Below are 23,736 nucleotides of genomic sequence, written 5' to 3' on the forward strand. Positions count from 1 at the left end.
ATGGCGAGCGGATAGCGTATTTCTTCTGGAAACATTTGAGTAGACGAAATGAGAGGGGTGTAATGTTCTGGCGGGTTTTCATGTTGGTCGATTCGTAAAACATATACTTTACATCTATTTTGGTTTCGTGATCTAATGGATTGTTTCTTCGTAAATATATTTACTATAGCTGATGCTATAATAAAACCTTAGTTTATTATTATGTTAATTAAATATATATTTTTTAAAGAATTTTAATTAAGTACAATCAAAATTGAAGTAAAATGTCATCTTAGGTTCCCAAATGAAAAAAGTTATTTGTTAGATAAGGAATTTAAATATAGTTCAACAACCGAAATGAAGTCTTTGTGACGACGACCATTTGACAATTCAATAGAGAAATAACTTCTTCATGATTTAAAAAAATGTGCATTGCAAATTTTGCCCGACTCTCATTCTGATATTCAAAGGGTATAAACCATTTTCCATAAAAAAACTAAAGAGCTTTATTGTTATCGACCAATATGAGACATTCTATGCACTTGATGTGCATCATTTTTTAAACGTCTTCATTGGATGTATTGGATTGGATGTATCATAAACCAAAGAGCACCTTTGTGGAAATTAATGCTATTCATGAAAAAATTTTGTATTTTCCACATTTATTTTAGTGAATATATTATTCATGTATTTCATCATGATATTACATCACCCTATTCCCTAATAAATTCCTGTCCTTTTCTTACTTGCCAAACATTCTCAATATTATCAGTCTTCAATATCCTATTGCCAATCAAAATATCCTAATCCACCCTCAGTTGGATTTCTTCAAACAATCCTCTCTCCTCCCCCATCTTACCAAGCCCTTCAGTTGTTTTCATTTCTGTCCACTGCATCTCCTTCTCAACACCCATATTTCAAGCCTCCAATCGACGTCAATCATCCTGCTTCAATGACCATTTTTCCATGCCATACAAAACTATATTCTATATAAAAGTTTTGGTGAGCCTTATCCTAACATCCTTACTCATAGACCCTGTTATCAATTCCCTCCTCCTAGTCTTATTTTGGAGTATATATAGGATTGGACTTCTTTGCCTGATGCATTTTATATAATGAAATTAAATTTAAAATACTTTGCCTTTCCCCATTAAAAACTTTTATTTACGACCTAGGTTTCATTATGGTATAACATCAACAGGTGTTGACCTGATGATGTTGTACTATAATGTAACCTAGGTCGTAAATAAAAGTTTTTAATGTGGAAAGGCGAAGTATTTTAAATTTAATTTCAATATGAAGAATTTCCACCAAGTGACTACAGAAACTGTTTCATTTTTCAATTTATGTAAGCTTGGTTTAGGGACTATTGAAAGTTCGTCTCCAATAAGGCCTACTCCGTTTAATCACCATGATACAAAATTTCCTGGGCACAAATGATCTGAGTGCTCAGTCAAGCCTGAGCAGTCGAGCCTGAGACAGTGATCATCTCTGTACATGAACTATTGTTTAGTGGTGAATAAACAGAGTAACCCTTATTAGTAACTTTAATTCCCAATAGTCCCTACGCCAAGCTGCTATCAATTGGTGACCCCGGCATGATCTAAACATGCTATCTTCTCAAATCTTCTTCTTACACCCCAACTACTTTGACCATTTTGTTATAAAACACATCTGGGATACGTTACCTGTTCCACCTGCTAAAGCTTTCGTCTTCCTATTTTAACATATAACTTAGCCATTCTCTTGCTGAAAAACAACCCAAACTTTTTTGTTTATTTTCAATCCATACCAATCACCTGCCTTCTAATACACTCAGCAATGCTTGCAGCCCCTTGGCTGACTGATAAACTAAAGCTTGAGCATCAGCAAACCTAACTAATTTTTTGATTATATGATGATAATGTTAGCATATTAGTGGATGACTCCATTAAAAGTTACTATTGCGGCATTTCCCATAGTTTCTTGTAATTTTATGAATGGCTCAACGATTTTTATTCCAATCTCCAGTTCTTCCCAACCCTCTTTAATCATTTCCTCCACACACATGGTGAACAGCATAGGTGACAAATTGAGTAGCTTCAGGCATGAGGTGGTGGAAGTCGAACGTAATGGGAAAAGAGCTACAATCAGTTATTCAGCACAGGTGACTTTGGGTACTTAGTCCCTCCTCTCCCTATCACAGCCCATCTGGACTCTTTATCCCCCATTCGCACCTGAGACATGTACAGGTTGCAGATTAGCCTCCTATCCCTTCAATCTAATCCTATTTTCTGCAATACTGTTCCAAATTCACTCTATCAAACATCTTTTCAAAATCTATGAAGCAGGCAAATACTTCCTGATGGTATTCTATGTTCCTCTCCATTAATGCAATGGCATCACATATGCCTTTCCCCTTCCTGAACCCAAACTAATCATACCTTAAGTAATCATTTGCCCATCTCTCTATCGTATTTTTGATGATCCTGGGAACCACTTTTACCTGTGGGCAAAAACTGACTTATGGTTCCGTAGTCCTCATATTATTATTATTATTACTTTTTATTTGCCCAGAGATCACAATACAAAAATACCAGGTGGGTGGAGTATGTACATGATATAAGGCACGTCAAATGAGGAGCAAAGACACAGGCTCAGTTAAGATACATAAAAGAATAGATGCTCATAGTGACATAAGTGTTTGGTACAAATCCATGAACATCGGCTGTAACATGCACATACAATATCAAATTCAGAAAAATCATTGATCACAAACATGAATCAGACCATGACCATTGCTAGAAACTAAAAGTATGAACTTACTGGTTGGGAATATTGTTGAGATATTCATCAACCGAGTAAAACATATTGCGCTGTAGATATCTTTTTTAATTTATGCCTGAATGCAGCAGTTCCCTGTGTATCCTTGATACTTTTGGGTAGTTTGTTAAATAATCTGATGCCCATTTCATTGGGTCCTAATTTCAATGCTTTAGTTCTTATATTCCCATAATGGAAGTCATTCCTGCCTCTGGTGTAATGATGATGATAGGCAGAGTTAAGAGAATAGTTGCCGATGTAATTTTTTATATATAGAATTAAAAACATAATGTAGATGCATGGTAGTGGTAGCAAATTTAATTCACGGAAAATAGGCCTTGATGGAGCATTGTGAGGTTTCCTGGTGATGATTCTAATAGCTTTCTTTTGCATTTTAAAGATGGTTTGAGAAATAGCAGCTGATTCCCATAATATTATACTGTAGGTTATATTTGAATAAATTTCCCCATTGAGTAGTACAGTTTTACTTGTAGTTTCATACAGGTGTCTTAATAAGTAGCAAGTTGAACTGAGCTTGTGTTGAAGGGCTTTTACATGAGTATCCCAAGAAATATTTGCACATAGAGAAATACCTAGAAATTTGCATTCTGTCACACGCTCAATTGATAGGTCATTGATTTTTACCAGCAGATCATCTGACACGTTCTTATTGCGTGTAAAGTTTACTATTCTACTTTTATTTACATTTAAGTCTAGAAGGTTGTCTGTGCACCACTTGTTTATTGCAAGTGTGACAGACTTAGATTTATCCACAAGGCTGGGATATGTTTGTGTTGATATTATTACATTAGTGTCATCAGCGTACAACACTGGTATTATTCCATCATTATTTGGTAAGCAGTTAGGTAGGTCATTGATGTAAATCAGAAAGAGGAGTGGCCCAAGGGTTGAGCCTTGTGGAACACCTTTGTTAACTTGGTATGCTTCGGATGAATATTTTGACCCATCAACTGATAACACTACTTTCTGAGTGCGATTATGAATATAGGACTTCATCCAGTTTAAAGGAATTCCTCTAATTCCTATTCTATTGAGTTTAATTAGTAGTTTACATTATCAAAAGCCTTTGACAAGTCAAAAAACATTCCAAGAGTTTTGCGTTTAGCATCTAATGAATTAAGTATGCTGTCGATTGCCTGACATATGGCAGTTGTGGTAGACCTTTCAGATCTAAATCCATGCTGAGAATTTGAAAGTAGGAAGTTTTTTTCGAGATAAGATGCTATTTGCATATACATGGCTTTTTCGAATATTTTAGCCAATATATTTTGGACGGCTATTGGTCTGTAGTTGTTCAAATCATTTACACAGCCATGGTTTTTATAAATGGGCACTACTTTTGATTCTTTTAATTGGGATGGGAAAATCCCTTGTATCAAAGATTCATTAATTAAAAATAAAAGGGGTGCTTTTATGGCTTCAAAACAATGATGAACAACTTTACCAGGAATTTCATCTGGGCCAGTACCGGATTTGTTTCTGAGTGAGGAGACAATAGTTTTTAGATTGGTTTCAGAACAGGGCTTGGCATATGTCGTAGCCTTTACCTTTTTTGAGATAGCACTAACCCCGATCTCACCAAGTCTTCCGGCCAGATTCCTTCCTCATAGATGCCATGAATTAGTCCCCAAATCCTCTTCCTTTTAAGTAGTTTCTAGGGAATTCCGTCTACCCCCACAGCCTTCTTTGATTTCAATTACCTTGTCCTTTATATCTTGCTCTTCTTATTTTGCTCTACTTGTTACCTGCCTCATTTTATCATTTAACCCTTTGCACATTCTCATACCTGACGTTGTATGTACATTCCTCCATTTCCTTCTCTTACCTATCTTTTTAATCAACTCATCTGTAACATAGTTCCCTAGGCCTTTTCCTTTAAGCAGTTCCTACAGTTTCTTTTCTGGCTTTTGATATCCCTTTTTGGATATATTCCCATTTTTTCCCTTTAGTATCTAGCTCCCTTTCCTCACTTATGATTTCCTCTGTTGAATAGTATATAAAATATTATTATACTGCCAATTATACATGCAAAATACATTTCTAATGTTAAATGGCCATGATACAAGTAACAAAAATTAGGTACCACAGAAATATATAAGTATAGGTAACTTGAATGGTGCGACATTAAACATTACACCATGTACTAATAAAATTTAATGATTAAAAATAGCATTACGTGACCTGAGCAGGGCATTTGATTGCATTGAGGATGCAACTTTGATTTGGAAACTGGAATAATACAGTGCCAGGAGAAATGCATTGAATGTGTTCAAATCATATATTTGCAATTACAGAAAAATAGCATTTTTAACGGTGAGATCTCCCAGGGTTTGGTCATTTCTATGGAAGTCCACAGGGATGCCCTGAGACCACTGCTATTTATTATTGTGATTTTTAATGAATTTGACAAAAATGTTAATGATAGCCATATCCCTAGTTTATACTGATGTTCATTTGTACAACGTAAGCTAGGAGACTGATGTTATGAAGTACAAGAATTAAAAGCATTCCATGATGCATGAATTTTGTTTTCAATAAACGATTTAATATTTGATGAAAATAAAACTCAATTGATTCTTATTAGCCTCAAAGATGCAGAAAAAATGTAGTCTGCATATCTGTTGGCCACCCCAATATTGATTTCAAAATGGCATGGAATTCAGATTTATTCACTATAAGTAACATGCAACCCAAAAGCTCTCCTCTACAATCAAAACTCTACTAAGTTCAAGGTTAGATTGCCAAAAAAATACCTCGGCTAATGAAATTGGTCTTTTCCAGAGTATTTGGGGAAATGGTTATGCTATGGGAACTGTTCCAGGATTGCAGAAACAAGTTGAACACGAAGAAATAATCAAAGACTTAGTGTTTCCATGTGCTTTACAAAATGATTTCCACAACATATAGGCCTCAAACATCTCCCAAAGCAAGTGGTGAGGATTTTAACTGAAGCCAAATTAAATGATCACCACATATTACTTTTCACTAAAGAACAAAACAGTGGCTGCAATAAATTTGAACATTCTATAAGTACTGAACTACAGAGTCACAGAACTGTTTAGCGTAGTAGAAGCAATGACATCCACAATGACGATACAAGGAAGAGTTGGCCTACCCTTCTATAGGCACAAGGAAAAAATGGACCAGAATCATACACGCAATGAGGTAAATAACTTTATTAATTATCTGTGGATACCGAAAATGAACCTCTAAAAAGTTTCAAAAATAAATTGAGTACATGCATTAGTTTTAATACTTCATAAGCAAAAAGAGATGATAGAATAAATCAAATGATATTAGGGAAAACGAACATTTTATATATGCTACCAAAACTGCTATTAAAATATTTATTGCCAGATTTGATACATTGACTCAAATTTGTCGAAGTAGAACTCCTGTGCGTCCACGCGTCACTGCTAGTGGGTTTTCATACCACCTATACCTTCAGGAAGGCAGCGCCCTAAATGTTGCTGAGCTCCTCTCATCACAACCTGTTGTAACATTTCCACCGAGCCATGGCAATGTCCTTTCACCATGCATTTGAGGTGGGGGAAGAGGAAGAAGTCTGACGGGGAACCAGCTGTAGGGTGGTCGAGAAGCTCTTAGCAGATCTGCAGTCAAGTTTCCTTTTTTTATCTGAGAGCACTTGTGGCACCAACTTTGCACACACCTTTCTCATGTCCATGCTTTCGGTCACAAGTCGATGCATATCACTTTAAGGTAAGCCAAGTTCATCAGAAACCATGCGAACACTTAAATTTGCAATCCCTGTCCAACAAAGCCTTCACTCTTGCAAGATTTTTGTCATATTTTGAGGTCAAAGGGTGTGCTGAATTTTTGACGTCTTCTCTACAAACTGAAACAACTTATGTCACTCAAGAATAAACCATCTACCCATGGTGTTACCACCATAAGCTGCTTTGAGCATGTCATGAGTCTCTTTTCCAGCTTAGCCCAGTCTCACACAAAATTTGAGGACATAGCACTATTCCAATAACCAGTTCATGACAAGTTTAAAGAGGTCACATTATAGAAGTTACCCAAACGAACTTTCTGCAAAGGCTGGGAGCCAACTTTCAGCATATCCTGAGACTCACTTCTCTTGAACCCAGCCAGAGAAACCACCACCCGTCCATCTATCTGGGAAAAATTAAGTCTTACTACTTTTGGGAGATGCCTCGTATCATGACAGAGTCTATGGCATCTGTTGGCAACATTATATTATTCATTGTGTATACTTTACAATTTCAGGCTTTGAGCTTGCCTGATGTGCCAAACCTTAAGAACTCCTACATATGCATTATTCATTAAATTAGCTGGGTGACAACCAGCTCATAAAATATAGAAAACTTTTCAATTGTTCCCAGCTCAACTTTGTGGAAATTCATGTTAATTAAATGAAGAATACAATGTATCTTTCCACTGTCCTTTATTCACGTAAAACTAGTTTCAACGCTCAAGTGTCATCATCAGGTACAAATTAATCAAGTCGCAGTCCGTTTATATACCATTCCCTCCTCCTCTCCCCCATGAATGGCATATAGATGGACTGCGATTTAATTAATTTGTATCTGATGATGATGCTTGAGCATTGAAACTACTTGTATGTGAATAAAGGACAGTGGAAAGATACATTATATTCTTCATTTAATTGAAAACTTAGTATGTTTTTAATACAAATAGCCCTAATGGAAAGTTATTGCCTAACAGACAAAAGAAGAATACATTTTCTTGCATCATTCATAACCACAGCACAATAATATATAAGGTGTATTGGAGAAAAACATAGCAAATCTCCATTAAAAAAGATTTCAATTAGTTGCAGGCTAATACAGCCCAGCAAGTCCTCCTGGGAAACTTGTCAGTTGATTTCAGTACCAGATCTACTTTTTAAAACATCCTACCATGCTCAGTAGCTGAATCAAAAGCCTACTGCAATGAACTCGAATCAGAATCCAACCAAAATTACCCAGTAGATGCCCTTGTAAAAATATATTACATTAAACATATCCAGGCGAGATGTAGTGGAAGTTGGTCAATATGAAAAAAGTACAATACACTTATTATTAAAGGTTAAGATAAAATTCTCATACGCCATAATGGAGTACAAACCTTGTCTCAATGAGCCAAAATTTGCATATAAATACCTCATGGAAAAGGGCAATATTTTCAACTCCCCAAAATGAATCCAGCCAACAAATTAAACCTGAAACTCCAATTAAATCATTATGCATTCCATTTAGGGACCAAATTAATTTATTCTGAATGCTTTAAAAAGATATCACAATTTTTTGGAGGTTTGAAAGGAATAGGAAAATCAAATTTAGTCATTGGTGCATGCCACTTTGAGACTATTAAGAAATAGAATTTCAGATTCAGAAAACTGGAGAGATCATAATGAGAAACAATAGTAATAACTTAATAGCTAAATTTTCCACAAAATAAAAGTTATTGCTGAAGGCACTCCAACGAGTAATTTGAATGAATTATTTCTTGTTGATTCAAGTAATCATTACTTTCTAGGTTTCTTCATGCAAAATAGAAAAATGTCTATCTTGACATTAATACATAGATATTATAATATTGATTATCTTTGAAGGTAATTAGTCCAAAATGTTAACAACTTAAGGTCTAATTTTGTTGTGAAATTGACTTTTCAGAGGTAGTTGAAAACATAAAACTAATGAATTAATTCATCATTTTCAAACCAATTATTGTAAAATCCAATCACCTTATGGTAATGGATATTTGTTAACACTTCATTGTACGTTGAGCATAACTACTATGAAGTAAAATTATCAGAAAAGTACTAAGATCATAAGGAATTCATATTTTTATATCTTTCAATAAATAAAACTATAAGAATCAACTTTCAGCCTACCATTGGAGGCAAATCAACATCTGGAGACTAGTTAAGTATTGGAGGTAACCAAAACTGTCTTTCATATTGGCCAATAGTTATTTGGGATTAATCCAGTCGATAGTTGCCTTTGACTTACAATATTACATCATTAGTGATATCCAGTAGATAAACAAACAACAGCAGTTGAAATCGAATTTCAATAGTATTTCAACTTATCAAGGGATGATATCATTAATAAATGCAAAATATTAACAAAAGCTATAGTAAGTACTGACAATGGCTGAGCCTGATTTTAAATCATAAATATAATTAATAACATGCTAGCCATACGCTACAATAGTGTATTCGTTCCCCATTTTGCATAAGTTTAGCATACTTTCTTTTCAGCAATTTCTCCCACACCAACCTCGATCAGCTTTAACTTTTTCTGAACAAGGTTATGCTACACTTCTTTGTCCAGTATTTAGATTTACTCGTATCTGCATTTTTGGGCGATTAAATTTGTCAAACTTCTGTGGCTTAACTATACTGTCTCAGTCGTTGAGGTTTTGTTCTTTTTTTAGGTCTAATTTATGATTATCTTCTTTCCTGAAATTCGTAATGGTTCTTGTATCTTGTCCACTATTTGGGCCCTTTTCGCATGCAAGTTTTTAAACACGGCATTATAATTAAGGCCCGGGAACATAAGTCTCTTATCTTCGCCAACGATGGCCTCTGCAGTCGAAGGAAAGATAATTTCCCAGTAGAGCAAGGTGAAGAAATGCTGGAACAAGTGGAAGAGTTATGCTATATCCCCGGAAAAGAGGAATGTAATGATCAGAATAGGAAAGGCGAAGAAGGCTCCCTATGAGAAGATAACTGTTGACAGAATACTATATAAGCATGGACCATTGACGAGGGGCCCATTAATGCATATAATATTTTCCTTTAAACGGATTTGAACCGTGGGCGACATAGAAGAGTTTGTAACGGAAATGAGCCGAAAACGAGGTTGATGAAAACCAATTGGATGAAATGAGGAACAAACGAAGATGTATTCGTAAAACTAGAGTCGGGAGAAGCTAATGGAGTTCAGTCTCACGAAAAAGAAATTTAAGTAGATACATTAAGACACGATAGCTTGCTAAAGAACATATTGAAGGAAACATAAATAAAGAATTACAGAGGAAGATCAAGGATGAAATATGAGACACAATCCATCGAAAATGTCGAAGCAAGAGGATGTGAAAGAGATTCACGGGAAACAGGACATTTAGAGAATACGATAAACCAAACCTCGGATTGATAACCCGTGACGGTGATCGATTAATATGGGTCAGTAAATATTGTATCAAGTTTACGCCACTCTTAATACACTACATCCTCATTGAACGATGAAAATCGTTGGAAAAGTTATTCACAATAACATTAAATTTCTTTGTTCCCTTTTCTTCATTATTACCGCCAATGTGAAAATCGCAGGTCAATTTTTTCAAATGCTCTTCTCTGGCCAATGAGAATAGCTGCATTGCAGTCAGCGGTAATTTGTAACAAAGACTCCCATTGGTTGGAAATTCTCGGCGTGGTTGGTGTTTGCCGCCGCCATTATGGGAGAATATTTATACGATTCAAGTTTTTGTCGTTTATGCGCTGAAGATAATCCTAGTGGTGTATTACTTTATAACGCAGATGATTTAGAACCAGATTTAAGTTCATTAGTGAACCGATATTTACCTCTTAAGGTACGGCAAGCAAATAATTGTGCGAATAGGGTTGATAATTTGACTTCCTTTCCTAACAAAATGGGGGGTCTACTGATTATAGTTGCACGAATTTCGTCTGAGTGTTACCACATGAATCATATATGCTTCTTTCATTGTGAATAGACATTTGCGGAATTAAAATTTATTTCTCGCTTTTATGATGTTTTTCTTCTCTATTTTCTTGAACTGTAACACTAACTTTTGGGATTGGGGTTATTCAGTTGTTAAATTGAGAAAAATAATCAAGTGTAAGCCAAATTCTTGCTAAGGTTAGCGGCGAATTGATTAGTCAATATTTATTGAGTAATTACGGTCTAATAGTAGACAATATAAATTTATATTATTTTTTTATCGATGGATATTCATAAATATAATTATTACTCTGATGATTTTTACTTATGTTTTTTTTTACTACTCAAGTATTAGTCATGCATCCGTTTGTTTTCATAAACTCGAAAGATTCAAGACGATGGAAAGCTACCGAGGACAATCTGCCCTGGCTGCAACATTCAACTACAGGCGACTGTTCAGTTCTTCGAGCTGCTTGTGGAAGGGCAAAAGAAAATAAGAGAACTGTGGAAGTTTCAGGCAAGTATTACTCTTAGATTTATTCAAGGGCGTGAGAATGTTGCTGGTTTAAAATGAAGTGAGAGTGCCAGCATGAAGACTTCTAGTGCCCTGATTAATAGGATACTTCATATTATGCAGGTGGAAAGGGATAGAAGGGCAGAAAAAGAGAGGCAAAGGATTGAGAAGGTGAGGAGTGAACTTCAGTTGACTCTAGGAGAACAGGCTCTAAGCGAGCTTGACAGCTCCACTGCACAAATTTTCATTCAAAGTAAGTGACATTAAAATGTTTGTTGCTGTAATTGAGATAGCCTAAAAAGTATCGTATCTCTTTAGGTGTGCCATTAGATTGTAGAAAGATATTACTTAATAAATGTTTAATGGTAACATTAAGGCTAATACAAAGTTAAAATGGTAGTGGGAGCTCTAACGTCTACAGGTTTGTTGAATCGCTTTTGAAAAGTATTATAACCAAGCATTTGGTTATAGGTACTAGTTTTATGCTGACAACTACAAAAGTGCAGATGACATTGCGTTATGAGTCGACATTAGACCTCGAAATTCTTAACTAAATCTCCGGTGTAGGAGCTCATTTGTAGTCTTTTGCAAGAACGACAAGGTAATGTCAACTCACTGGTGTGTATATATTTCGGGCAGTAGGGCAAACTCCTAAACAAGAAAAATGATTACAGCCTATCCGACTTAATTAAAATGTGACATGTATGTGCTAAATATAACATAAGTAGATAACCTATGTTTGGTGATGATAAAAATGATTTTTTTTCTTTTTCCTATTTATGAAGTCATTCAATTCATGTGCTTATGACGTTTCCTACGTTAACGTGGTTACTCAATCCTTCATTATTGTAGTTAAAGTTATTATTGTAGTACCGCAATTTATAGATTTGATGCAAATGCTACGGTACGCTGCGATTAAAAATGCTGTCTTAGAATAATGATTGTAAATGTATGAAAGCACGTGCAACGTTATTTGGGCGCGGTTATTAATAGTATCATGTTTCATTTATACTGAGAGACTAGTCACTTATTGTGGAAATCTGTAATTCAAATGACTTGTTAAGCCAATCAGAGTAACTGGTTGAATGATTGTTTAGTTCATGAAACCCCGACCAATGTTATCTTAGCAGCTTAGGAAGCCTTATTTCATGCCAAAAAATTCATAGGAAGAAGGAAGCTCGAGTAAAGCTAGATGTCCGCTTTGGTATTTTGACTACAGGTATGACTAGTTACTAAACATTGTTTTTGATGAAAAATTATGGCAAGGGCCACCTGATACTTGTTAGGAGGTACCAGGAAAAGGATTAAAAACCTTTTTACTTGACACCTCATTTGAAGTGATCTGAGAAGTTGAAATTTTGCACAAATATAGTGGTAGGGCTCCCACCCTGAGTGTTGATGGGAAAAGGTTGGTGCTAAAAACTATCATTCTAATATTTTGGCAATGGTAAAATGGCCTTAACATATGTCTTATGTATTCTTATATGAGCTAATTTAGTTCCAGGTGATGATGGCAGTGGAATGTTTGTGTCCGAACATGAAATGGCACTCAAAATGGAAGGACTTGAGCGTCCTCGAAGGAAACGAGGGAGGCCTCCCAAACCAAAACCACCCCCTGAGGAAACCATCGTCAAGGAAGCACCTGTACAAGGTGAGTGTCCATATGTATTTATTCTCCCCAACTGGCATGCATGAGTATATTCCTTTGTGATGAAAGTGTTTTATTACCTATTTTGCAATGAAGCACCTGTTGTGAAATGTTGTATCTGAGGGGCAATTTGTACACATTTAGACTTAAAAGAACAGAAAAGCCTCTAAAGTAGTATGAATGTAGATATTGTTTGAATTGTAAGTAAAGGTAAATGAGACACAATTTCAGTAGAGATTAAATACACTTTGAAAAACATGATCAATTCTGTAATTCCTATCACAACTTTGTGCTTCAATATCTCTTGCACTATTAGCTGCTGTGAGAGCAAACTCACCATTACAAAACTTAAAACAATGACACATTTTAAAAATCTGGTGTGTCTGTTTTATCCCACTTGCATAATGATACTGTTTTGAGCATGTAAGATTTTTGGCGAGACAGTTGATGTTGTTGAATGTTACAACTTATGAATCACCTGTATATGCACAATTTTATGCATTGCCTATATTGTTTTACTTGTAAGAATATTACGCATAGCTCTAGGTAAATTTTACAAACTTCATCTAATGGTTTTTTACTTTCTGCAGTAGTTATATTTTGTGTTCTAGTCTGAATGCTTCTCCTACCTCATTATATGATGCCTTCAAGGATGACCAAAATATCATCTATCTAAAATTTGCAGAGCATCAATTTGCATTCAATCTGTATCTGAAAGCTTAACCAGATGTTTTCAAATGTCACATAGTGTTCGGCCAACAATACTACATTGTCATAATATGGAAGGATGGATCCATGCTTAGAATCAATCTGCGTTTTTTCTGCTTGAAATGCTCATTCTTATTCCATCCTCTCCTTTCATGTCACTTTTCAATTCATTCCAGAAATTTTATTTTGTAAACATGATTTGGCATCTTCCCAGTGTACTTGTCACTTGCCTCATTTTCTTGACTCTCTGTTTGCATTCACAAAATCTTTCATTTCTTCATCCCATCAGTCATCATCTTCTTTCTCATGGCTATATCCTTTCCATTTACTCTTTTGGAGCATTCAACGGACACACATTTCTTTCGAGTGTCAACATATTGCTTGCATCAGTGCTAATAATTCCACAAAAAAAGCGATGCTCCATTATTTATATTCTCATCCAATCCTGTCTTATTTGGGTGTCTCCTTTTCTGATTTGAAATAACTTCTGCTCATACTTGACACTTTGTATTTTTGGCCTGCTATTATATCTGTAATATGTAGTATTTTTGGTATTGCTGCATTGCTGTTGAATTATTGCATTTCTCTGCGTAAAGTATATTTTGCATGTGAGATACGTAGGTATGATGTATTATGCATATCTATATATGTATCTGTATATCATAGGGTGATCATATTTGGGAACTATGAGTAATCATGAATAAATGAATCATTTAGCGCTTGTCTATACCAACGGCAGACTATGTACTAATTTTTGGTCGTACTATTTAACTCCATTTCAAATTAAAACCCAGCCAATTGGCTCTACTGAAAGAAAGCTGTGCCAATCAAGTGATGGAATCTTATTTTTCTGTTTTGTGTGGTGTTGAATATCTAATGTATAATTGTGGAGGGATAAATAAATGATAGTATACGAAGGAATTATGGTATGGAAACAATATTTTGGAAAATAAAATAATATTTATTTTGAATGGTTATTGCAACCATTAGGTGGATATGATAACTTAAATGCTCTTTATGATCTTACAGGAGAAGAAGGTGGGGTTGAGGAGGGAGGAGAAGGTGACGGCCATCCAGATTCTCCTACACAAGCAGAGGAGGACATGGAGGAGGATGCTGATGGTAGGAGGCGCAGGCGCCGTAAAGTACCTCAGAGGTAAACTGACTTGAAGTTGTTTCATTCTTTTTTGTAAACATGTGAATGAATTAGTTGGTTGCTCATGAAGTTTGTTGTAACTTTTTAGCATTATGTTTTGAAAGGGATGTTACTTTTTTATTTTGATGGGTAGCAGCACTATCATAATGGGCATTAAGATTGGAAGGGTTGGCGGAATTGAATCTTCCCTTGAGGGCAAGTGATGTACTTTTGTTTGAAATACGAAATAACTTTGAAGTTTTGTTCGAAATGCAAATTTACCCCAGCCATTGGGGGGTAACTTAAGTGAGGAAAACTGGATTTGTGGCTAGCATTTCAGACCATTTGAGCAGCTACTGGGAAATATTTTGCATCAGAAAACTTCTAGACCAATTCATGAAAGAAAACTAATGCTAGGCTAAATTTCTGTTATCCCATCTCTCAACTAGCTTCACTTCAAAGGAAATTTTTACTTTTTAATTTTAGTGATTACTTTTTAATTTTAGTGATTAAATTCTAATATGAGTGGTGTGGAGTAAAAATTTAAATTTGAAATCTTTTGTTATTTAATATGTGCAGTCTGGAATTTTTTTCTCTTACTTAACCTATGAAATCATAATTTCAGTGTAATGCTTTTAGTTAAAGCAAAAAAGAATTGTTAATTATGAAATGTCTTCATATTGACCATCCTACGTCTAATTTATTCTGATAATATTTCATGGCCCTTTAATTTTTGGGAAGGCAAAATTGATTTCAAGCATTACGGCGCCATTGGCATTGCATTGATGTCTTTTATTATCAATTAATAATAAGTCTTAAGAAAACTCCACCCTGGGTAAAACAATATTAACACCAAATGTGGACAATATCTCTCTTGTAGTTAAAGAATTTTTTTGTTATACCTGGAAGAGTCTGAGAACTTAATGAATGAATAAGCTTTGATGGTTAGCATATCAACTTTTTCAAGTAAGTTAAAGGTAGATGTGGGCCATTGATTTCCACTGCTTAATTTTTTTTAAGGTTCAAAGAAGCTGTGCAGGGCAAGGAGTTGGAACGAATATTTAAGGAGGAGGGTGTCATTGATGAAGATGAGGCAGAGGTTGAGGAGAAGGTTAATGTTGCAGAACAGGAAAGCCAAGAAGGTGAGTACTTGAAGTTGCATATGGAATTACAAGACTTTGGTTGGCATTATTATTTTGGCGTAGCTCTGGGAATATTTCATATCTATAATGTTCATAGCCCTCCCCGGACTACAACCTTGACGTGGTGGAAGGGCTTGTGCGTTCCGATGACCCCTAGAGCTGTGCTGGCGGGAGTAATAAAAATTGCTCCTGGTAGGGTCACCCATGCCAGATAGGTCGAAGGTTAGGAGCCAGACGAAAGGTAGTCCACGCGGCGTCTGTTCCTCAGTGAGGCGGCTGCAATGGCGTCTGACCCCAGTGGGGCGGCCAGTAAGTGATGGTGTCACTTTAAAAACACCATTGAGGAAGGCAACGAGAAACCACCTCAATTATCATTCCCTAGAAAAATATGATGGACAATAGAGATATTTTGAGTCCTGGCAACCACGGGGCCCGGCCCAATCGGCCGTGTGTCGTGCCCGGCAGCGGGGGAGGCAAGGCTTCCGCAGTCGTCATCCCACGAAACCCTTGCAAGGGAAAACCAGCAGCAGCAGGACAGAAGGCGCAGGAGAAGGCCAAATTAGTTAGAATAGGAACGTGGAATGTTAGGACAATGATGAGGACAGGAAAATTGGAGAATGTTAAGCAAGAGATGGAAAGGGGAAATATAGATATTTTAGGTCTATGCAAGGTGAGATGGAAGGATAGCAGGGATTACTGGAGTGATAATTATAGAATAATATACAGCAGCAGGGACGAGAGCCAACGAGGGGTTGCCATAGTATTAAATGAAGAGGTAGGAAGAAGCGTAGTCAACATAGAGCAGTTAACGGATAGAATACTACTAGTGGAGATAAAAGCAGAACCGACGAACTTAGTTATTATTCAGGTATACATGCCACCGAGCAACCATAAGGAAGAAGAGGTCGATAGGATATACGGTCAGTTAGAGGACATGATCGCGTGTGTTCCTGCGGGGAAACATTTGATAGTGATGGGGGATTTGAATGCGACGGTAGGCGAAGGAAGAGATGGTGATGAGGTGGGGGACTACGGTTTAGGCACGAGGAATGACTGCGGGGAGAAAGCAGTTGAGTTCTGCAGGAGACAGGGGTTAGTCATCACCAACACTTGGTTTAGACACCACAAAAGACGCAGGTATACATGGAAAATGCCAAGTGACTCGGAAATATATCAGCTAGATTATATCCTCGTTAGACACAGGTTTAGGAACAGTGTGATAAATTCCCACAGCTTCCCGGGAGCGGATGTGGACTTAGACCACAATTTAGTTGTTATGAAATGTAGTGTACGTTTCAAAAAGATAAGGCAGGGGCGGCGAGTTAGAAAATGGAATGTAGAAGCATTAAATGGGTTGAAAAGGAAGGAATACAAACAGGCGGTAGAGAAAATCATGGAGGATGGTAAAGGGCTTAGTACTATCGAAGAAAAATGGGAAATGATCAAGAAAGGGTTGTCTAAAGCCGCAAAAGACACTATTGGAACCGTTAACGCTAATAGGACTAGAAAACCATGGATCACGGATGAGATGATTACAAAGATGGATGAGCGGCGAAAATGGAAGAATATAAATACAGAATTAGGCAAAATGAAGTACAAAGAATTGAACAATAAATTGAGGCGGGCAACAAATAAAGCAAAAGAAGCTTGGTGGAAGACGCAGTGCGAGGATATGGAAAGTCTGCAGAGGAAGGGTGAAATCGGTGCGCTGTACAGCAAAGTTAAATCGTTATCGGGAAGTAAGAAAGGAAGAGCTATGCTAACAGTTAGAGATAAGGCGGGTAAGGTAATAGTTGACGCAGGAAAGATCCAAGAGAGATGGAAGGAGTATATAGAAGAACTGTATAGTAAAGAACTCAGACCAACAAAGTTAGACATTGAAAAAGAAAATGACGTAGAGGAAGACAGCTTAGGCCCAGGCATACTAGACAATGAGATAGAAAGGGCATTAAGGGAGATGAAACTAAATAAGGCCGTGGGGGTAGATAACATTCCCGTGGAACTTTTAAAATGCTTAGGAAAATGTGGGAAGAAGAGGCTATATGGGCTGATCCGTAGTATTTATGAGGAGGGAATCTGGCAGAAGACTTTGTGAGATCAGTTTTAGTTCCTATTCCGAAAAAGGTAAAGGCCACGTCATGTGAGGACTATAGGACAATTAGTTTGATATCCCACGCAGCTAAAGTTGTTCTCAGGATCATAAACAAAAGGATAGAGAGTAGGGCAAATGATTACTTAGGGGATGATAAGTTTGGGTTTAGGAAGGGGAGAGGTACGCGTGATGCCATTGCAGTAATGAGATTATTAATCGAGAGGAATATAGAACACAACCAGGAGGTATTTGCCTGTTTCGTAGATTTCGAAAAAGCGTTTGATAGAGTGAATTGGGAAAAACTAATGAGTATTCTGCAGAAAATAGGAATAGATTGGAGGGAAAGGAGGCTAATCCGCAACCTGTACATGTCTCAGACTGCTCAGGTGCGGGTGGGAAACGGGGAGTCAGGATGGGCAGTGTTAGGAAGGGGTGTAAGGCAGGGTTGCCCATTATCACCGTTGCTGTTCAACCTGTATGCCGAGGAAATGATCAAAGAGGCATGGGAAGAACTCAAGGTAGGAATGAAAGTGGGCGGGGAATTCGTAAAATCAGTTAGGTTTGCTGATGACCAAGCTTTAGTTTGTCAGTCAGCCAAGGGGCTGCAAGCATTGCTGAGTGAATTGGAAATTCAGTGCGACAGGTATGGGATGAGAATCAATATTAATAAAACAAAGGTTATGCGATTTACTAGAAGGAAAAAGGCCAAGCTTAACATTAAAATAGGAGGGTGAAAACTAGAGCAGGTAGAACAGTTTACGTATCTCGGTAGTGTTTTGGACCAACATGGTCAAAGTAGTAGGGACGTAAGGAGAAGAATTGCGCTAGGCAAAGAGGCTTTCACAAGGAGGAGGGAGTTGATGACAGGGACTTTGAGTAAGGATGTTAAGAAAAGACTCGTAAAAACTTTGATATGGAGCGTACCTATGTACGGTGCGGAAACGTGGTCATTGAAGCAGGAGGATGGACGTAGATTGGAGGCTTTTGAAATGTGGGTGTGGAGAGGAATGGAGAAGGTAAAATGGACAGAGAAGAAAACAAATGAGGAAGTACTTGGTATGGTGGGCGAAGAGAGGGGTTTGTTGGGAGCAATCCTATGGAGGCAGGAAAAGTGGATGAAGGGGGTGTTGACCGGCAGTGGGATGTTGAAGACTGTGATAGAGGGTAGAATGTTGGGCAAAAGAGGAAAGGGAAGGAACAGGATAGGAATGTTGGACGGGATGAAGGGAGGAAGAAAGTACTCAGAGATGAAGAGGGACCTGATATAGAGTAGGATGATGGATTTTGTGTTTTGTTAGGAGTAATAAAATATCTGTTTGGTGGTTAGTTGTGTCCATCCAAAAACCTACCTTAACCGGTAGATTACCTTAAAAAAAAAAAATGTTCATAGAGAAGATTACATTGTTGGAAACCCAGATAAATATCGGCTAGAGCATATGAATTCGTGCCATTTCATGGTACCTGTATGTATAAAATAAGGGTATATTTTTGCCTCTGCTTTTTGTGATCCATTGTAAGATGGTGTGATTTATCAGTAGTAATCAGTGTAAAATACTTAATATCCCATTTGGATAAACAAGCTAATATGGTTATCTTTATTTAAAATATTAGATGGAGAGATAATTGGACATTTAGAGACTCAAGAGGGCCAAGATCTTGGTGAGCTAATCATTGTGAGCCGTGGAAAGGGAAGAGGGAGACCTCAAAGACGAAGGAGGAAGGTCAGATTTCAGTGTGATATTTGTGGAAAGGGATTCCAGCACAAAGGACGATATTTTGTTCACAGGTAAGATTGAAAATTATGAAAGATTGTGGTTATTCACAATAATGGAGGGGAAAATGTTAGGTGAAGTATTAATTTGTATATGAGATTTAAAGGATTACCAGTGGTATACTTTTGTATAGTTAATGTAATTCTAGTGGCTATGACCAACATCAAATGACCTATTCATCTGTGCAACTGTTACTGGATTTAATTCATATGTTAGACCTAATTGTGTGTGTGTGTGAGCCGTTTCTTCATTACGATGTTGTCTCGGAGCACACGATTATGCAGATACTTAGGACAAATGTAATTGGAGTTTTCCATGCGTAATGAACGCAGAAGTTGAAGAAACAAACTGATGAACTTGCCTCTTTAACTCTGGAAGAAATCATTTGAGACCATCAGATATCACAATAGCAATTTCTGGAAAAAAATGATGCACTCTTAAAGCTAAATTTAAAAGAAATAATCTGAGATTATTGAATTTTACAGCAGCTATTTACATTATATGAAGCGTCTGCTCAGCGGTTAGCATAAATCATATACATGTATACATTTGTAAATGATATATTAGCCAGAGAAAAAATGTGAGTTTTTGTCTTTCCTTATTGAAGTGAATGAATTGAAATCTTAATTCTGAGTGAAACATGTGCCTGCCATCTGAGAAAACGTTTTTTACAAAATATCAATTTTTTTTCAATCAAAAATGTAAAATTGAGTATTTTTACCCTATTTTTGCTAAAAATTAGAAGCCCATAATAATATCAAATTTAATGTACAATTCTGCAAATGCACTGGAAAATTCAGATAATTTAATGATATATAGTTGAATAATGGACGTGTATGGGACTAATGCATGCTAGTGTTACTGCTATCTACTACGGACTTCTTTCTATTCAAAAGCTAGTAGCCACTGTAGAACATAGTTCTCCAGTTTTGACTGACAGGAGGCGTGGATTCTGGAGGGCTAATCTCGGCAGTCCATCAGTAATCCTATTTACTTTGACCCTCTCCCTTTCCTTTAAGCTTGGAAGTCAAGGTCACCAACTTCCTCTACTCCCAATAATATGGTGTAGCAAATCTGTTTACTTCTTCTAGTATTAGAAAATGCCTGCAAAACGGAAAATGCATAGGAGATGGTATCTTGATGATATTTGCTGTCACATGAGATATATACTATTACATTCTTATCATTTCCCAATAAATCAGAATATTTAACAATCACTCAAAGGAACGTAATTATAATTGAGTAAACACAAAGCAGTGAAATTTGCTAAGGTTTTCCCTGAGGCTTTACTAACATGGAGAAATAATGCTTATAATGATTTTCCAGATTGCAGGTATGCTTTGAAGTGAGATGAATGAATTTCCAGTGTACTGAAAAATTCTCTTTTCTCAATAATCATTAGCCAGTAGCATTGAAGTGGGAGGTGATATAATGACAATATATGGGGGGTAAGGGACTGCTTCTAGTAGAATTAATAGAATAATCTATTTACTCTGGAATGGTCTGCCAGATAAGTAAATGTGAGATAGTCAATAGTGAACACTAAATAGAAAATAGCGTAGAAAGTCACAACACTTTGCAAAGATAATGGCATGTGCACTTAGGATACTGATGTGGCGGTTAAATTTAATTAATCTAAAGATTCAAACTAATGATTGTTTCAGAAAAAGTATTGGGTTTATTGCTGCCAAATCCTCCCACAATATTAATCTTACGTGTTAAAAATTGATGAACTATTGAAGATAGATGTGATGGTAAACTTATTTGGAATAATCTGGTTCTGTTTCTAAAAAATGGGTAAAGAATTTCACTGTCAAATTCAGTGCATTTATGTAAATATTCCAATTTTTTGTTTCCCAAGAAGTAGCTGCATCGGGTGATTATTATTTGCCAGAAACGTGACTTTCACCTATGCCAAGTTGTATTGAATATGGCATTAGTAAAAACATGAATCTCCATAGCAAAACCTCAAATTGAGGAAATCAGTAAATCTGTTCTTTTAAGGAGGGTCATTCTGGAATAATTTTTTCATATTAAACCTTAAATTCAGGGAATGGGCATAGGCGCTCTTTACAATGTGAAATATTTGTTTCTTGAAAATAGTACTGCTTGAAATATTTGGAAAAATAGTAGTCTAAAAGTTGCACATTTTGTATGTATGCATGGTAATTACAGTTAAAATTAAAGTAAATATGCATAGAAATCATGCATAATGAAGCATACATGGAAACACCCGCGTATAACATTTTTTTTAATTACAGCTATTTTACAAGTTGGAATTATAAACATTTTTTGTTGACTTATCATGATGGTATTGCCAGTTATCAATTTTGATAGTTAAGTTCAGAAACATAAAAAATAACACCTGTGTTGATTTTCTTCTGAAAAAAATTACAATGTCAGTCTACCTTATCTCAACAGGAGCTACCATAAAGGTGTTAAGTTCGAGTGTGCAACTTGCCACCAGAGGTTTAATTTCAAAGAAAATCTAGATCTGCACCAAGAGTCAACTGGGCATACTGGCGAGGGTGAGGGATACATCTATTTTAATTGTTTTTTTATTCATCTGATTATTATATCTTCAAATTATAGTAAAACTTCATTTTTTCATAATTCAAGGAACCAACATTTAAGAATCAAGGTTCGAATAAATTGGCTCACATTGTTGTTAAATATGTCAATTAAAATACCGAGTAAAAAATTGAATTTTCTGACCCTAAGTAAACATCATCTTTGACTTCATGTATTTTTTAATGGTCCAGACAACTAGTCTATAAATGCTATCAAAACCTCAGATTTAATGGAAAGTGAGAAGTAAACCTTGGTTTAATGTATAATCTCCCTTTCCTCCCAGTTAGGACATGATGATATTTATGTTTACATTATGTTTATTGGTTTGTAACATAAGTGTTTGCCAATAAATTGAGTATTTAAAATGTATGTTAATCAATTTTTATATGATCATCAGATGAGGTGTGATTTGGTAGTATCAGTTCTGTTCAACACATTGTGTTTTCCGGTGGGATCAATTTAAAAAAATCCATTAACATATCATTAAAGCTGTTAAATATCTTTGTTAAATGATATTTTATTTCAATATTTATTAATTTTGTGCTTAAGACCCTAAAAGGGAAATAACAATGGAAATTGGAAAAGTGGAAATTCATTAAGAAGTGTATGCACTTCTCATGACACATTACAAACCCATAAGGTATACCATTTATGAACATGAGTGTACAGTTTTAAAGTATTTTCCACCTAAACATCAAATTTGCATGAGGCATAAATTTCCGTACCTTTTTTAACTGGTATTTTCAAAAATGTAAATTTTGGATTCACTGTTAATTGGCTTACCAGTTTGTATGTAATATTTTTCCCTTGCATTTAAAAGGGAAGCTGTTGTTCACATGAATGTTTAGTAGGTAATATATGAAAGTAATTGTCTCACAATGAGCATAAATGAATGAGCTGTGGACTTCCATCCTCTGACCTAATCCAGAACATCAGCGGAACTAATGTTTTGCAGCTGATATCAAGGGCATCATTCTTCAATTATTCCTTCCTTATTATTGAGATTTTGCATTTTTATCATTTTATTCTGCTACTCTTTTTTTCTGTTAAATTTGGCCATTCCTTATCTTTGGCTCTATTGAGATTCTTTCATTATCACTCACCTTCTGTTGTGTGAGCACTATACTATTTTCCTTATATGTTCTTTGAGATTTCTGCATTATAAAATTTGAATCTTGTTTTAATCAAATCAATGGTTGATGGCATGATGCTCCGAAGTGTGAACAAATATCCATAGTAGGTGTAGCAATTCAAGTTTAAGATGCTGCTTCCATTTGTATTTTACCTCTTTACTTCAAGGTTCCTATTAACTATTTAAAAAGAAACAACATGCGTTGAGGGAATATTTTATGGTTAAACAGAACAGAACATTGAACAGTAGTGCATGCCTTAAAAATTTATGCATGAAACTTGCCAATTTAAATGATGAGCAATGCCTTGGAAAAAGTATTCAGAATAATAATTTTGTGAATAATGGGACCTGATTGTGATTGTTTTTTTGCACATGAATTTTCATTAATCCGAACTAAAAAAACCCTTATACCTATTCTGTTGATCAATTTCTTATTTTGGGTTGAGCAAGGTCAAAACAATGAGGTTTCACTTTGGCTAGCTTGAATTGTGTCATTTAAATTGCTTACATAGTTGAATAAAAGGCACATTGAATTTTTAATGAC

At 35.9% G+C, this 23,736-nt stretch overlaps 1 protein-coding gene across 2 annotated transcripts in view; it reads left to right on the plus strand.

Annotated features, from left to right (window-relative positions):
• Nucleotides 1–10,221: 10,221 nt before the first annotated feature.
• The window catches only part of LOC139698733 (uncharacterized), a 41,853-nt gene continuing 28,338 nt past the window's right edge, over nt 10,222–23,736 (plus strand). For both annotated transcript variants that reach the window (XM_071597629.1, XM_071597628.1), the window contains exons 1-8: nt 10,222–10,386; nt 10,867–10,995; nt 11,116–11,245; nt 12,491–12,643; nt 14,378–14,504; nt 15,504–15,625; nt 19,329–19,503; nt 21,911–22,017. In XM_071597629.1, coding sequence (XP_071453730.1) covers nt 10,252–10,386; nt 10,867–10,995; nt 11,116–11,245; nt 12,491–12,643; nt 14,378–14,504; nt 15,504–15,625; nt 19,329–19,503; nt 21,911–22,017 — 1,078 coding nt within the window. In that variant the 5' untranslated portion in view covers nt 10,222–10,251. The remainder of the gene's footprint in view (nt 10,387–10,866; nt 10,996–11,115; nt 11,246–12,490; nt 12,644–14,377; nt 14,505–15,503; nt 15,626–19,328; nt 19,504–21,910; nt 22,018–23,736) is intronic.

The sequence above is a fragment of the Hetaerina americana genome, unplaced genomic scaffold (genome assembly GCF_022747635.1).
Source record: "Hetaerina americana unplaced genomic scaffold, ioHetAmer1.1.p SCAF_9, whole genome shotgun sequence".
Taxonomy (NCBI): Eukaryota; Metazoa; Arthropoda; class Insecta; order Odonata; family Calopterygidae; genus Hetaerina; species Hetaerina americana.